Source organism: Balearica regulorum, chromosome 1 (assembly GCF_011004875.1).
Source record: "Balearica regulorum gibbericeps isolate bBalReg1 chromosome 1, bBalReg1.pri, whole genome shotgun sequence".
Taxonomy (NCBI): Eukaryota; Metazoa; Chordata; class Aves; order Gruiformes; family Gruidae; genus Balearica; species Balearica regulorum.
In genome coordinates this window covers 13,955,477-13,972,304 of record NC_046184.1, presented here as the reverse complement: position 1 = coordinate 13,972,304, position 16,828 = coordinate 13,955,477, and the positions used below count along the sequence as shown (strand labels likewise).

At 37.9% G+C, this 16,828-nt stretch overlaps 1 protein-coding gene across 2 annotated transcripts in view; it reads right to left on the bottom strand.

Annotated features, from left to right (window-relative positions):
• The window catches only part of FAM185A (family with sequence similarity 185 member A), a 50,251-nt gene that overhangs the window by 5,726 nt on the left and 27,697 nt on the right, over positions 1-16,828 (bottom strand). Inside the window, exons 5-7 of one of the 2 annotated variants that reach the window (XM_075736442.1) lie at positions 15,780-15,821; positions 6,938-7,033; positions 3,311-3,445 (exon numbers count right to left, since the gene is read on the bottom strand). In XM_075736442.1, the coding sequence (XP_075592557.1) occupies positions 3,311-3,445; positions 6,938-7,033; positions 15,780-15,821 (273 nt within the window). The remainder of the gene's footprint in view (positions 1-3,310; positions 3,446-6,937; positions 7,034-15,779; positions 15,822-16,828) is intronic. The other variant, XM_075736524.1, reaches the window with a different exon arrangement.

The window sequence follows — 16,828 nt, the reverse complement described above, 5'->3', positions numbered from 1 at the left end:
TACTGATGTTTTTATTGAAATACTTTTCCTCTTGGGACCACACAGGTATAGGAAAAATGGCCTAAAAAGCATATAAATTGAGACTATTTGAATTTTAACCCCGCCCTTCAACACATTTGTAAGTCTTTTGGCATGACAGTCTCCTATGCTCCTTTTCTGCTTGAATATTTGACACTTTTTTTAGACTGATACTCTTCTTCTTACCATACATAGTTCCAGATACAGTTAATGATCTCTACAGGCTTCTTAACTCAACTGATTTAAGAATACAGGCAGACCTGGAAACACAGAGAAGACACAGACATTGAGCAGCAAGGACTAAGCAGAACCCTCTCTTCCTACCCTCTTTGCCAGGGAGGGAAAGGGGAAGAATGCCTTGACATGATTGCCATCAGAAATTACTGTAGTTACTCAACCACTCTCAAGCTAGATAGCCAAGCAAACACTTTCACAGATGGAAGCTGGACCAGCACTTAGCATGAAAAATCTGTTTTTATACCAGATTTCATTATACCATACACATTACTTCTAAGAGCGCCTACTGATGTTGATGGAAACAGATGCCTTATCCTTGCAAATTACTCAGAAGAGTAAATTCCCTGGCACTGCTCTCTATTCCTTCCTTTTCTCAGCAAGTGTCCCAATTTTGCAGGAAAGTCCCTTCCTTTTCTAAAAGAGCAAAACACCTTTTCACACTCTCATCGCTCTGTCTCTAGAGCAGTCACTCCAGGCTTTTATCTTCTTGCTTTGACTATAATCCCGCTCTATTCCTTGGTTATCTTGTGAAACCCTGGATGTGACTGCTTGTGGGACTGTAGTGTACTGCCTTCCCCACTCAGCATGGAAATGGGAGCCACGAAGCAAGGTGATGACATACATCATAGCCGCTGTAACAGCAGTAGGGAAGGCTTTCCTAGAGCAGGTGATAGGCTAGACGCATGTTTATCCAAGTCACAGAACTCTGCCCTGTCTTCCCACCGCAGAGCCTCCTCTCTAACATCCCTCACAATATTCCCAGAGGCAAGTAAAGCTTCCTGAAAGCAGCCGGTTCCTGTGTTATCCACATGAGAATTGGCCAGTTTCTGAAAAATCATCTATTTTTAAACTAACCTTTGAGCTCAGAAGCATAAAAATCTAAACTGCCATGCTCTTGTGATACAGAGTTTTTCTCCACTTGGCAAAATCCCTCTTCTCTCTCCATTTTCTATTTCTTTAGTTGCAGTAGGAAGACAGCTATAGACTCTGTACCTAAAACTTCAAGAGTGAATAATGTTTTCATGATATAGAAACAGTATTAAATGATTTTTAATTATTTCAGAACCTACTTGTACAAGAAAATTCTCAAATATCAACTTTAAGAAGAAAAGATTGTTGAGAATGAGGGGACAAGTGCTTGGCCTGCAGAAAGAATACACTGTTCCCATGGGATAAGATAAAGAGAAGGAGAAGTAGGAAGCATCTCTGTTGCCATGCCAAAGAAACGCTACTGACTTGGCAAAGAAAGGGGAGGCACCGTTTTTCAAAGGGTAAGAAAAGGAACAAAGGACATGTTAAAACCAACTACTTCCTCTCTCTTCACATATGTTGCCTCTTACTGACCAGTGCAGAAAAGGGAGGAGAGAGCTGCTATAAAGAATCGGTTACGTTATGTGAGAAAACACTCAGCAAAGCTAAATGCCAGGTATAAAGACAGATGAAGATATGCTACCTTCAGGCCAGCACTAGTTTAGCTGAATTGTATCATGCAGAAAATCCATTCCAGGGTCTATTTTTCATTCACCTGCATTATGATCAATTTAGATCTATGCTTAATTTTTTCTTGTGCAACACTGTAACCTCTTTGAACAAATGATAATCAGTGGCCTAATGTTGTTGCCTCTGCATAATTGTTGCTCATTTCCATGCCTTTGGGATATGTATATTTGAGAGTTAACTAATCAGAACTGCTTTTGGTCTCAACTGCCAAGATCATTTCCACACAGAATGGTGGGTTGAAAAATTACATCTGCTTCAGCGATGACCGTCCTACATAAACACTGACTAGGTCATGAAACCAGAGAAGCCATTCAGCTGTGTACATTTGAAATACTGCTCTTATCTTTAATGGGGCCAGAATAACAAGACAATTGACTGGCCAGTGGTCCTCCTTCACTGGGAGATGTGTTGTTTTATTGCTGAAGCAATTAAATCCATAGAGCGTTGCTGGAATCTGGGGTCCTTCTACAAGCTTATAGCCTGAGACCTTCTAACCATGGTTTTTGAAAAATTTGTATTTAATAACCACTAATAAATTTAAATGCTAGTTACTGTTCAAGACAGGAAGAGATACACCTATACATTTCAAGACTACTATTTTATATAAGCAGGATACATATTAAAATTATGTACATAAACTTCTAACATTTCCTGACTTTGAAATTATCATCTTACATGGGGGAGGAAAAGAAGTTTTGTGCCTATTTTCTTAGGTTTAAAACCAAAGAAAAACTCAAAGCCTCACCCAATCTGCTATCATAGCAGGTCATACTGACATAACACGTTCAAAAACAAAGCTGGAGCCTTCAGACACATTACGTTAATGTTTCCTCTTGAGTAAACTGAGTAATTGGTAACAGCAACAGCCTTAACTTCTAGATAGACACGTCTATAGAGAAGAGAAACAGATACCCTGACAATGAATTATACAACTGTTTTCTAAAGCAGGAAACAACAAGACTTGGGATTCCTGAGTTCAATTTTAAATGCATTAGAAGAATGTTTGCAGTAATCCCAGGTACCTTTCCGTGTACTCTCTATTCCTTCATCCTCTGCTGCCTTCCGCTCTTCTCTTAGCTCTCTCCCACCCATCATTTCTCAGCCTATCCTGCACTGTGTAATATTTATACTGTACATTTTTAAATACGCCATATACTCCTTTTACTTCCCCCTCCCACCCAACAGAGGTACACAGAGAAAACTCTTCATTGTATTTTTAACAGACATTCATTATATGTGACTGTCTATGCCAACAAAGCAATGAGTCAAATTCAGCCCTGGACTACCTCCCACAAACTCACTGGAATAATGCTGAGGATGAATTTGGCTCTAAGACTTTTGTTAGAGAAGCAGTTGTTTGCATTCACTAGTCATTTACCAAACAAAATGAAAAAGTCATCAGTAACATGGGGAGTACAATGGTATAAGCAAACATTTGAACCTGAAACAGATGAAACAAGAAGAAGCCAAGAGCAATAAACTCATAAGGAAACGTGGATGCCTTTGACTAAGGCGAGACAGACATTTATTGGAAGCCAAGATTAGTAAGCCTTACCACTTATAGTTACGTGATCATCTTTGGAGGCACTCTGTGTTTCTTTTAACTGGATCTCTGAGCTCACATCCACTTTTCTTCCAGACAACTGTAAATAGGCTTTGAGAGATGCAGGCACCTTGACTGTAATAGAACCTGGTATAAATTGAAATGAAAGCTAGTTAGTTTAACATTGAGATAAAAGCTTGAAATAGGCAATTATTTAGCTAACTTGAATCAAATCATTGTTTATTTGTTGTTTTTAGAGTCTTCAGCAACCTCTTTTTTGTCTCTCAAAGGATAAATGAAGATACCTTCATTTATCATAATCAGAATACTGTATGTCACGTGTAGAAAGTGGTGTCACAGTATTTCCTTGGCACATAAGTGTCCTGGTTTTTGGCTGGGATAGAGTTAATTTTCACAAGAACCTGGGAGGGGACACAGCCAGGACAGCTGACCCAAACTTGCCAAAGGCATATTCCATACCATATGACATCACGGTCAGTTTATAAGGCTAGAGCTGGACAGGGAGGAGTCGTTGCTGGTTGGGGACAGGCTGCACATCGGGTTCCAGGTGGTGAGCAAATCGCATTGTCTATCACCCGCTTTGTACATTCCGTTATAAGTACTGTTGTTATTTTCCTCTTTGTTTGCTGTCCCAGTAAAATACCTTTATCCCAGCCCACAAGTTTTACCTTTTTCTTCTGATTCTCCTCCCCATCCCACCATAAGGGAGGGAGGAGTGAGCAAGCAGCTGTGTGGTGCTCAGCTGCCGGCTGGGGCCATACCATGACAACATGAAAATTAACATTGACATATACATTGCAGTCATTGACATGATTGCTAGCAACGGCTCTTGGTAGAAGATCTTATTACAGAAATGATCAAGGGCAGCAAATCTAATAGATCTCACAAGCATTATAACTTTAGTTTCATTTAACTTGCAAGTGCCAAGTGCAAGGTCCTGCACAAGGGTCGGGGCAATCCCAAGCATGACTACAGGCTGGGCAGAGAATGGATTGAGACCAGCCCTGAGAAGGACTTGGGGGTGTTGGGTGATGAAAAGCTCAACATGAGCCGGCAGCGTGTGCTTGCAGCCCAGAAAGCCAATCGTGTCCTGGGCTGCATCAAAAGAAGTGTGACCAGCAGGTCGAGGGAGGTGATCCTGCCCCTCTGCTCAGCTCTCATAAGACCCCACCTGGAGTACTACGTCCAGCTCTGGGGTCCCCAACATAAGAAACACATTGAGCTGTTGGAGTGAGTCCAGAGGAGGCCACAAAGCTTATCAGAGGGCTGGAGCACCTCTCCTGTGACGACAGGCTGAGAGAGCTGGGGTTGTTCAGCCTGGAGAAAAGAAGGCTCCAGGGAGACCTAATTGTGGCCTTCCAGTACCTGAAGGGGCCTACAGGAAAGATGGTGAGGGACTGTTTATCAGGGAGTGTAGTGACAGGACAAGGGGTAATGGGTTTAAGCTGAAGGAGGGTCGATTTAGATTAGATATTGGGAAGAAATTCTTCCCTGTGAGGGTGGTGAGGCATTGGAACAGGTTCCCCAGAGAGGTTGTGGATGCCCCATCCCTGGAAGTGTTCAAGGCCAGGCTGGATGGGGCTTTGGGCAACCTGGTCTAGTGGAGGATGTCCCTGCCCATGGCAGGGGGGGTTGGAACTAGATGGTCTTTAAAGGTCCCTTCCAATCCGAACTGTTCTATGATTCTAGTTGCATATTTACATTCCTAAGCAAGGACAGGAGATTGGATTTGATGATTAATCCAGCCACTGCATGGCACATTATGAAAGAACTGCTCCTCTGGAACGATGAGACACCACTTACATACTGCTAATGCTAGCAATCATCTTTGCTTTACTGCACAGGGCCAGCTGTTCACATCTTTGAACAGATGCAGTCTCAAGAGTGACAAACCAGGTTAGCCTGTGTATCACTAAAATGTAAACTACTAGCAAAACTGCAGCTTTGGTGGCCTGAATAATTCTACCCTTGAGATTAAAAACAGAAATTCTGACTTCTGCTTCCCCTGAATTTGTGCTTCTGTGCATTAGACTGAAGGTAGATGCTGGGCCCCCAACCTGCCCATGTTAGTCATATTTGGAATTACTCAGTCGCAATATTTGGACGCTGCACCCTACGCATTAAAACAAAAATCTACCAAAATTCAGAATACACTTTCTGTGTACGTGCTCCTTAGTTTTTGCCCAATTCCAACACCGACTTTAGAAAAACATAAAAGTTTCTTTAAATATATCCCAAAAGCTGAAGCAGAACACAATAAGAAAACTGATGTTGCAACAACTAAGTAGCAGTCAGAAAGCAACCCTAGCTTTGCAATTTAAATTCAGCAGAATCAGATGCCTGTGACAGTCCTGATGAACAAATAGCTATATAGGCCAGCATAATTTAGGCCTAAATTTTGCTGGATACACAAAAGCCTTAGGATAAGAAAGGGAAAAGGTTTTCATCTTTGGGTCCTCCTTGGAGAGTTGCTCAGTGATGTGACTCATAAAATCCAACACACACGCAACTAATTTATCACAAATGGGACATTTTCTACGCTGCAGCTGTCAGCAGTTACTCTGAATTTACGGAGTAAATAAAAACAGAATTTCATCAACTTTGCCTTTACTAAACTGTGCTGCCAGAAGAGATGTCAGGCCATGTTTTGTAAAGAACATTAAATAGCTTTTAGTAGATGCATTTCTCTTTGCTACTAATTCAAAGACACGTAACGTGGTATTAAGTGATTCAAAAGGTAAACAGGAAATAATATATAAATAGATTTCTTTGCACCAATGGAACCAGACTAGCTTGTACAGAAGAATGGCACACAAGTTATTTCAATGTATTTCGTTCATTATTCCCCTTCTGAGTAACTGCTGGGTTTTAATAGGGCACAAGCATTGTCTCAGACAACAAAAGAAAGGTACCAAATTCCATATTAATTTAAATCACCTGAAGTGTCTGACATGATGTGAAAGTCAACTATAGAAAGGCTGTAGTAGGTGGTGGGTTTTTGGTTGGTTTTTTTTCCCCAGAACTAGGACTAACAAGATGTATTTAGGGATTTCTTATTTGCCATTCAGAAGATAGGATATTGTAAAAGTATGGATCCAACTTTAAGAGCAAACTTTCAATTAAGAAGTGAAATTCTTGTGAGTAATCAGGAGTAAAAAAGGAAGAATGGTAGGGTGAGGCCCTCTCATCTTTATTTTTCTGCCTTCACATTTCAATACTGGGACATTTCACCAGGAAAAGGCAGGAAAAAGAAAAGTCATGGTTGTCACTCTGCACATACATATACCATCACAATGGAGTAAACTGTGCTCAGGGCAAGGGAAGATTGTAATCCAAGTCAACTCTGCAGAAGTCTGCTGGGTAGCTTGCCAGGAAAAAAAAGAAAGTATTGAAAAATTAAAAAAAAAAATCTGTAATCCATTTTAAGTATCATTGCCCCTCACAGAGTTTACTGTAAGTATTTATACACATTTTCTAATAATGAGGTAAAAAAGAATGTAGATATCCAACAGTCACAAACTCATTTTTTTCCAGACAGATAAACAAAAAAACCCCCTTAACTCCTTTTCTTTTACATCATCAGCTGCCACAAAAAAATATTTGTTTTAGTTTACTAACCTTTCTGGGATTTCAGATCCACTTTTCTTAATTGACTGACATAAACATCTATTGCCCCATGATGTGTAGAAGCTTTTAGACTTCCATCTGATGAATCTGGAAAAAAAAAAAAAGAAAATAAAAGAACATGTGTATCATTCACTCTTTTTAAATAAAAAATTGCTAGAATCTTACTTTGAACTGATTTTGTCAGTTCTTCTCTGTTTGAAAAGTATCTTATATTGATTGACTGAATATCAGACTTCTCTTAGAAAAACAGGTTTCTGAACAAAACTTATCTCCCCAGCCCAGAACTGCAGCATACACTGTTCCCAAGGCCAGAGCCCTGCAGTTGTTACTGGAGTTGTAGCATCTACAAGGCCTCAACAACACTCCCCTCTCACTACAAGGATGAATTCATCTTTGTGCGAAGATCAAACGCAAAATTTGAACACTAATATCTATTTTAGTTTCCAAAAGAGTTCATTTGCTCAGACTCTGCACAGGGAGAACATTACCCAGGAAAGCTGCCCCATGCAAACAACAAGCAATTGTGCATTGTAACATCTTGTTACACAGAGAACTGTGTTACCAGGCTTTGTAAAGTCTGATTCACTACATCTGAATTTTAAACAAATGTTTGAGAGAATGATAGGAAAACAGCATTTGTTCTTTGCCTTGGAATAGACACACCTACATTTTCTTCTATATCTTATTACCTGAAATTTATGATAACAAAACTTGCTGAAGAAACCTTTTTTACTAATAGAAAGCCTTTAAGAAACCTTAATTGTATACTTCTCAGAAATTGTACACTTTCTTAGAAATAGTCTTTAATTACTTGCAATGTATTCCAGTTTTAAAGAGACAAAATTTCCACAATATGACAATGAAGTCCTGAAGCGTTAACTTTTGAACTACTGAACAGACCTATAGCTGATAAAAATTGCAAAGAAATTATGAAGAAAGTCTAGAGAAGCATAAAAAAGTTACATATGTACATAAGCAAAAGGCAGGCAGTGAAATATCTTTCTAGATACACTGCTAGAAATGAAAGTAGTGGCAAGAAATCTTGAAATACTGATAAATACTATTTTTCTTAGTTTCTGGATGTGCATACAAAAAGAAACACGGTCAAACTTTCAGAACTAGCTAAAATAACAAAATCAAACCTGAATGAAACTTTCCATTTTAAAAATTAAAAACATTAATGACAGAATGAAGTTAATTAGTCATAACAAGGATGTCTAGCTTGCCACACAGTTTTAGCTCTAAATACACTCATCTGGAGCTTTTCTGATTCCAGATCTCAAGCACAGATGTGGAAGATCAGTATATTACGTATAAAAGTAAAAACATAGAAAGGGATTATTATCACACTGCTAAAACTGATTGCTTTGGCAGGGAAAGTAATTAACAAAAACAAAGTAATTAAAAAGGACAAGTAGCCAATCCATATTTAGTCAGCTGAGAACCTGGGACAAATAGGAAAACAGTAACGACTAGAATTGGATGGGAATGTTTCTCCTATCTCAGCAGACTATCATAAAGAAGTTCTGTTCCAAATCTGAAGGAAAAAAGATGAACTCTTTGTTAACTGAAAGTTTTGTTTGTGTAAGTCACAATGAAACATTTTATTGATAACTTTTTAAAGTGTTTGTAAGTTTGAAAATCAACATCATCGAAACAGAAAAATTTACATGAACGAATCTTTTTAATAAAAAATTTTTGCAGGGATAAATCAACATTTTCACGTAAAAGCTACTTTTGCAGATATTCCAAATCAAATTTAGTTAAAAGCCAATCACTGAGACTCCATGTAACCTTGACAGATATTTTGATAGCAACAGATACAGGAAGTATCCAGCCTCTGACTCGTCTGCTTTACACAACACATGCGGTTAGTTCCTTTATCTGCACTGTGAAGAAAGAAGAGTTTCCTGTGATAGGACAGCGACCCTCTCCAGGGAGAACAACTGCTAACAGCCTGTACAACACCACCAGCTGATGGTACTTCACACAGACAAATGTTTATTCAGTGAATCCTTCCTCTTCTCACTCTTCAAATGCAAAAGCAGCTCTTGTGAGATTCTTCACAGTGGAAAGATGCCTTTTGCAAATCGATTAGCCCCACTTCAAGATTGAACAGAGTTCCTTTCTAGATTTTCAATTAAATATATATATATATACATAAAAAAAGGAATTTAATTTCGTGAGAGTGACTGGATTCTGTTTGTAGATAGCATAAACAGAGTAAAGGATGCAGGAAGAGGGCAGTAGGCATAGGTTCACCAAGGCACAGATTTACGGTGGAAGTAAAACACCAAATAAAAAAAGAAAGAAAAACCAAAACAAAAGACACTTGAGGGAAAGCGGAACACTGTTTTGGGAGGGTGACTTGACAGATTTTGACTCCCAGAGTACACCACTGAACAGAAGTTTGCTATGGCAGAAGAAAATACAGGAAAGTTGCAAAACCACTGAGAACTGCAGCAGCATTAACCAAACACTAAAGTAGACATTACAATACCTGTTTAGCTTTGATCTATGGAAATAATTTTATGGAAACAACTGAACATGATTTCTGGAAAGAATTTTACAGATGTGATATTAAATACAAATGCTTAGGTACAAATACGAATGCCAAGAGACTTAAAGTTGTTCATCAGTTCTGCAAAGTCTATTAAAGAGGCTGTTTAGGTTTTGTGTCTCTAACTCTAAACAAATGAGAAGGGGAAAAATGGAAAATGGATTAAAAACAGCAAAGATAAGGTTATATAACAAAAAAGGCCAAATTTAAATCAATGAATAAATATTTCAACAAGAAAAATTACCCCATATTAAGTAACACAATCTGGTAGGACAAAAAATACATAACTGAAATAATAATGGAGACAATACATATTTTACAGTTATGACAAAACAAAACTAAGGTGATTTATTTTTAAATTATTATTAATCTGTAAATTAAGGCACCCAGTCTTAGCTGAGATCAATGTGAATAACTGAAGGGAAAAACAAGGAAAAGAGTGCATAGTTTGAACTTAGAGTTTGCTAAGGACTGACAACTCCAGGGGAAATACAGGGATGAATTGTGCTACTGGAGACAGAACAGATGGTCACTCTTGAGCAACTTCAGCTGTTTAAGAATTTACTAATAAAGGAAAAAAAAGGACGGGAGGAAGCAGTGAAGCAAGATGTCCTTGACAAAGTTTTTGTTAAGTTTTATGAAAAATAAGTACAGCTTGAAGAATAAGATCTAAATATAAGTCATCTTTCCTTAAATCTAGGCAAAACCCGTATTTTCCTAACAGCACATAATGACTGACTTTGCTTATGAGAAAACTGATTTCAATATTTATTTATTTATTATGATTTGGTTAAAGATAGGAAAAAGTATAAGATTCCAACATATCTGAAGTGTGAGGAAGATTGAATTCCTACTTAACTGGCTATCTGGTATTGTTTGTTGTCAATTTTCTTGTTTTAGTTCATTGTTCTAAAACTGTCACATGAAAAAATATTATGAGAAACTGAAATGCACACATTAAATAGACTAATTGCCCATACTACTAAAAAAAAAACCCATGAGTGGTCCATACCATACTGACCATCCGGACCTGGTAAAACAAATGATGTAATAGAGAAAGCAAAGAAATCTCTCATGAAAACAATTCCCTTGCTAACTAAACTGTCCAGATTATTCTTTTAACCTCTAAATTATCTATTTTCTAACTCAATTTTAAAAAGTTATATAATTTGTTTTAAAGGCCATAGTCTCTTTTGGATAACTTACTCTGTTCCAAAAAAAAAAAAAATCATGACATGCCTCAATCCTGCATCGTAATACAACATGCCAAGTACAACTTCACCTTGATAAGCCTCTGACCTACTGCACATCAACTGGGATCTTCCCCTTTGAATATCTATCCATGCTGTTCACATCTACGCTTCTTCTTCCACAGCCTGTACCATACTGTGTTAATCATCTCTGCAAACCAATTAGCTATAGGTCTCTACTATTTTAAATGCTGAAGACACTAATAGGGTGGAAGCAACTTTTGAAGAGGTATGTGCATCTAGACAGGAACATGATTGTCTGTAATATGAAATCCCCACAAAACTCCAATGGAAATTTCAATAAATTATGTAAAATTGCTCATCTGTGAGCCTCGAGTTGGAGGCCAGTAACTAGCAGTGAACTCCAGGGTCAATACTGGGTCCAGTCCTGTTTAACATCTTCATTAACAATCTGGATGATGGACCAGAGCGTACCCTCAGCAATTTGCTGAGGAGACCAAACTGGGAAGAGTGGCTGATATGCCAAAAGGTCATGCTGCCATCCAGAGGGAACTGGACAGGCTGAAGAAATGGACTGGCAAGAACCCCATGGGTCCTGCAATTTAAGAAGGATATGAAGGTTCTTGAATGTCTCCAGAGGAGGGCAACAAAGCTGGTGAACAGGCTAGAAGGAATGCCCTATGAGGAGGGGTTAAAGACTTTTGGGTTTGTCAAGTTAGGAGAAATGGAGGCTGAGGGGCAACCTAACGGTTCTCTACAGCTTCCTAAGGAGGGGAAGTGGAGAGGGAGGTGCTGATCTCTTCTCCCTGGGATCCAGTGACAGGACTTGTGGGAATGGTTCAAAGCTGTACCAGGGGAGGTTTAGACTGGACATCAGGAAGCATTTATCAAGAGAGTGATAAAGGCTGGAACAGGCTTCCTAGAGAGGTGGTCAGTGCCCCAAGCCTGTTAGTGTTCAAGAGGCATTTGGACAATGCCCTTAATAATACGCTTTAACTTTTGGTCAGCCCTGAACTGGTCAGGCAGTTGGACTAGATGATCGTTGGAGGTCCCTTCCAACTGAAATAGTCTGTTTTATTCTAAGAAGATATAAAAAAAAATTGCTCCAAATACAAAGTAAACTTAAATACTACTATAGCAACATGCAAAATCTTCAGCGCCATCATATGAGATGCTATAAAACATACATCATGTAACATCACCAAAATTGTTTATTGCTAATAGAACATATACAGAAGTAAAAAAATTTATTCTTTTCAGCCGCAAGGGAAATACTATTGTTCTCATGCAGCAGCTACTTTTTCCATGTGCTCCAATTTTTGGAAGTAGTTTCTCCAGGGCATAAGCTCTGTCCAGAATACTATATAATTACATTCAAAAGGATGTGAAGAGAGGGAAGGGGAACATGGAAACAAAGACTGACGATAAAACCAAGTAGTAACTCAGTGGGTATTAACTCATATTGGACTATTTACTTTTTTAAAACTTTCATTTTTCATAACCTGACACCTGAGGGATAAGAAAAAGCAGCTGATTGCAACCTACCTGGAGAGCAGCACCCTTACTATAGGATGGTGTGGAAGAAAGCATAGGAACAATGGCAAAAAAAATTACAGGTCTGTCATTGGCAGAACACAGAAGGTCAACTTCTGAGATACAAGGTTGGAATATAAAAGGACACTTAAAAAGAGAGCCAGAACATTAACATACTTCAAGCAGATGACAAAGACTAGATCAATAGAACTAATTGCTATTAAGAGACAAGTGTGCGCATGGGGTTTTTTTGTTGGTGGTTTGTTTTTTTTTTTAACAGTACGTAAGAGCCCTACTTCACAAAGTACAGCAAATGCCTTTAATGGAATTCAGAAATTAGGTTTTTAATCATAAAATTCCCTAGATCACGTATCAAAAACTGAATCCTCAAGACGAAACTTATAGATGCAGCATTACTTCTAAATACATTGGGTTTTTATCATTTTATTTTTTCAGCCATCCAAAACTGACACCAATATATTTAAAATAAAATTAGTGTTTCTTGGATCTCATTACATAGTCCTCCTTGTCAGTATAAGTACCTGCTGCCTGTAGGCTGGTTAAGGTTGTTTCCTCCCCTCTGAAATGAAACACCTACCGTAAGCTTTATCATTTCTGACTATACTGAACACAGAAGATTCATTTCTTCAATGCATAATTGGGTTAAACATAAGTAATCCAGTAAGGAAAAACACTGTTTTTTTGGAGTTGGTATGGGAAAATTTGGCTTGGCAGCAGAGTAGAGAATACATAATCAGACCATACCAATAACATGGAGAAATAAGCAAATTCTAGCAGGACTGAACACGAGCCAGCAGTGTGCCCTGGCAGGAAAGAAGTCAACAGTATGCTTCGCAGTATTAACTGCAGCACAGCCAGTGTATCAAGGGAAGGGATTATCCTCCTCTACTCAGCACCCACTAGACCACTCCTAGAATACAACATCCAGTGTTGGGGTTCCCAAGAGAAGGAAGACATCAATAAACAGAAGCACCTTCCCCATCAGGAGAGGCTGAGGGATGAGGGCCTGCTCAGCCTGGAGAACAGACTGCTTCAGGACCTGACAGCAGCCCCTGAGTATCTGCGAGGAGGTGATCAAGAAGACAAAGCCAGACTCCTCAGAGTGGTGCACGATGAGAACACGATAGACAACATATATAAGTTGAAAAAAAATGAGTTTCAGTCTCGACAGAAGGAAAATCTTTTTCACCCTGAGGACAGTCCAGCAGTGGAACAGTTTGCCCAGAGAGGCTGCAGTCCGCATCCTTGGAGGTTTTCAAGACCACAGGATAAAGTCCTGAGCAAGCTCACAGTTAGCATGGCTTTGAGCAGGAGGCTGGACACTACAGACTGCTTGAGCAGGGTGACTGAACAAGACCTCCAGAAGTCCCTTCCAACCTCAACCATTCTATGATTCTGCAACTTCCTGAGGTCTCTTCCAACCTGAGTTTTCCTACAAATTTACTGAATAAAAATTTAAAAGATTAAGCTAGTTCTAAACCCAAAGTGCTCCATTATTTTTTGTAAAATAATTCAGATTTCTAATGACTATTTTAAATAGTAACTTGAAGTAAAAATAGGTCTGGTGGTTTTAAGAAGACATTCAAAACCCATAGAACATTTGTAAGAAGTAGGAAGCTTCTAGTATAGGGTTGGAAAACAATTTGTCAGTGATTAAAAAAAGCTCACAGTAGAGGAAAAAAAAAAGAGAAATAATCCCTACTTTCATATTTTAACAATGTCAGTGTGAAACACTGCCATATGCTTAAAATTAGATTGAAATTTGGACAGCGTCTTCAAAAATAAAATTAGATTTATACAAACAAGTAATACCAAAATAAAAAAGCAAATCAAACCAATCTATAAATAATAAAAAAGCAGAAAATTAAAGGGAGTGAGAGACAACAAAATTGGTTTCTGTTTTAATGCAGAATTATACAAGAATAAGAAGCTGTCAATACAGTTGCTTGTATTTTTCCCAAAATATTTTGGAAAAAAAAAAATAATCCAGCACTCTCAACTCAAGCTTGACTTGTAAATAAATCTCTCAAAAGCAAAGGATACATCCATAAAATCTAAAGATGAGTGCATTTTTACAGTTACCTGATAAAATTCTGTCTCCAGTAAAATAACTGACTACATCCCTATGAAAACCCAGCCAAGGAAGTTGGAAAACCTGAGTTGTTCTTCCTATTTCTATCCACAAATCCCTATCAGGTCTCTAGCAATCCAACAATCTATCCCGTGGCATAAGTTTCTCATACACAAAAACCTTTCACTTAAAACTTTGCCTTTTCTTTCTCAAGTTTTTAGAGCTGAACCACTGGATCTTAAAAGTCTTTTGCCTTTGGAAAAATCCATAAAAATCTAAAGGATGTTTAATGCTCTTTAGGAGAAGGTTAAGTCTAACTGGTGGTTTCAGAATTGAAATCTGAAAACTTAAGTTCATTCAACTGTAAGAAGTGTCAATGTTTAAGCTGAACCTGGTTAATTAAGGAAAATAATCATCATCTGTTGATGGAAAAAGCTACCTCCTGTGTTAAGAAACCTTTATTTAAACACTCTCCATACTCCATGAGTTTATTTAACAGAAGGAAAAACAGACTAGCAAGCTTAATTTAATTCTGTGGTTTAATGACTAATGTGTATTACATTTATTTTCCAGGAATGTTAATATAGATCGCTTAGAAACATTAGAAGAGTTATAACAGTACAGATCGTCCCTGAACAATACTTAATGAGTGACTATGGTTACTACCATTAGCAGGAGTTTTTGAGATTTGGGCCTGTAACCATGTTATTTACAGAAGGGGAAATCCTTCTGTGTATGTTCAAGAGACACTTTGTCTATGATTCTGTTAGTTGAATTTTCTGCCAAAGAAATAATCAGAATTTGAGTTTCCTTCTTTTATGTTGATGTACTGTAAAATGCAATTGATATAATGTATACCATAATTGATATGTCCTAATTATCCTGTTGTATAAAAGCTTCAGTTCATGAAAGAAAATTTATCAGACTTTTTATTTCTGAAGGGAAAACAATGATTAGCATATAGTTTGGAAATGTTTAAATTATCACAAGCCTTCCCTCTTCAAATATGTAATACATCAATGATTAATGCTTTGTGATATAAAAATTAAGCATAGCTAATCACTAATTAACAAATGTAAGATAGAGAACAAGGTTAAATGCAAAATAATTGCATTTGATATATGCTTAGTGTTTTCTTGTGTCCTTTTATCCCATCTTCATCTAAAAAACAACACCTAGGCTCAGTCTAACTTGTGCAAAGCCCAGCGGGTATTGTGGTATCAAAAGCTAGACAGTGTGCCTTGCCTAACTGCAAAACGCTGACAGTCAAGTTTGGAAAGGGTCTCCTTCACCTACACAACTATCAGTGCTACTCCTGAAAAGAGGGCAGAAGCATCTGTAAGGAATCACCTCCTTTTTACTTTCCCTGGGAATATTTTAGAAAGGAGAAGGGAAGAGTGAGAAAAAAGAGATCTTTCAGAAGAAGGTAGAACCTACCTACTGTGATACTTCCTGTTTTGGTCTGAAGGCTGGTGTTACCTATTAGGAAAATAAAAGGGGAAAAAATGTTAAAAGCATATTATTTAACTGGTTTCTGAAATCATACCAAAGGCTAAAGTAATGTGATCCTATACAAGGGCATTATAGTTGTAGTAGTATATTAAATCACACATAAAAGCAAAATAGCATAAACCAGTTATATTGCTTGAATGTTATTGCTTTACAAACAAAAATCTCAACACGTGTGGGTAACAATGAAGTGATTCCAAACAAGAAAAACACTCTGAGTAAAGCTTGAAGACACAGACTGGATGTGAGGGAGAGAAAAACATTGCAAGGCTAAAGCATAATATTTTCTTATTTTATTTTGGACCAATTTTTTTTTTAATTGCTCTGATGCCTGCAACAGCACTATAGATAATCTAAGTAGTTTAATAGGATGAGTAAGATAAACAGTTTCTATTTTCCTCTTTTATACACATACACACATGCTACCTCCTGCCCCCAAAGGAATTTTTTGCTTTGTTCTCAAAGGCTACTTCGTGGACTCACTGAACATTACATACTCCCTCCAACTTATTTTTAAGTGCATGACAACCCCCGTCAATGCTTTTCATCGACTTCGGTGAGATCTGAGCATGTTAGACAGACCGGAGAACATCAAACAAAAGAGTGTATAAGGCAAAAAACGTAGAATTGTCTCCTACCAAACTTGCATTACTTTGAATAGGCACTGGTGTTTTAGCCTTAAAATCTCAAAATACATTTTCTTCCCCTTTATCTATGACATCAAAAGAATCTGGAAGGACAACAGATGACCTCATAAGAGAAAAGCCATCTGTACTACTAACAGTCTAACAAAGTTGGCAGAAAATTCCATAGTTCCATGTATGTTACACATTAATAACTACGTCACAAAAACCCACTTTAAATTAATAAACTAAACCACATGTCATTCCTGCCACTCTCTCATCCTCCCAGGAGCATAAACAGATTGAAAAATAAGGCTGATCACAGTAATTGAGTCCAGTTTAGTGGAGTATTCA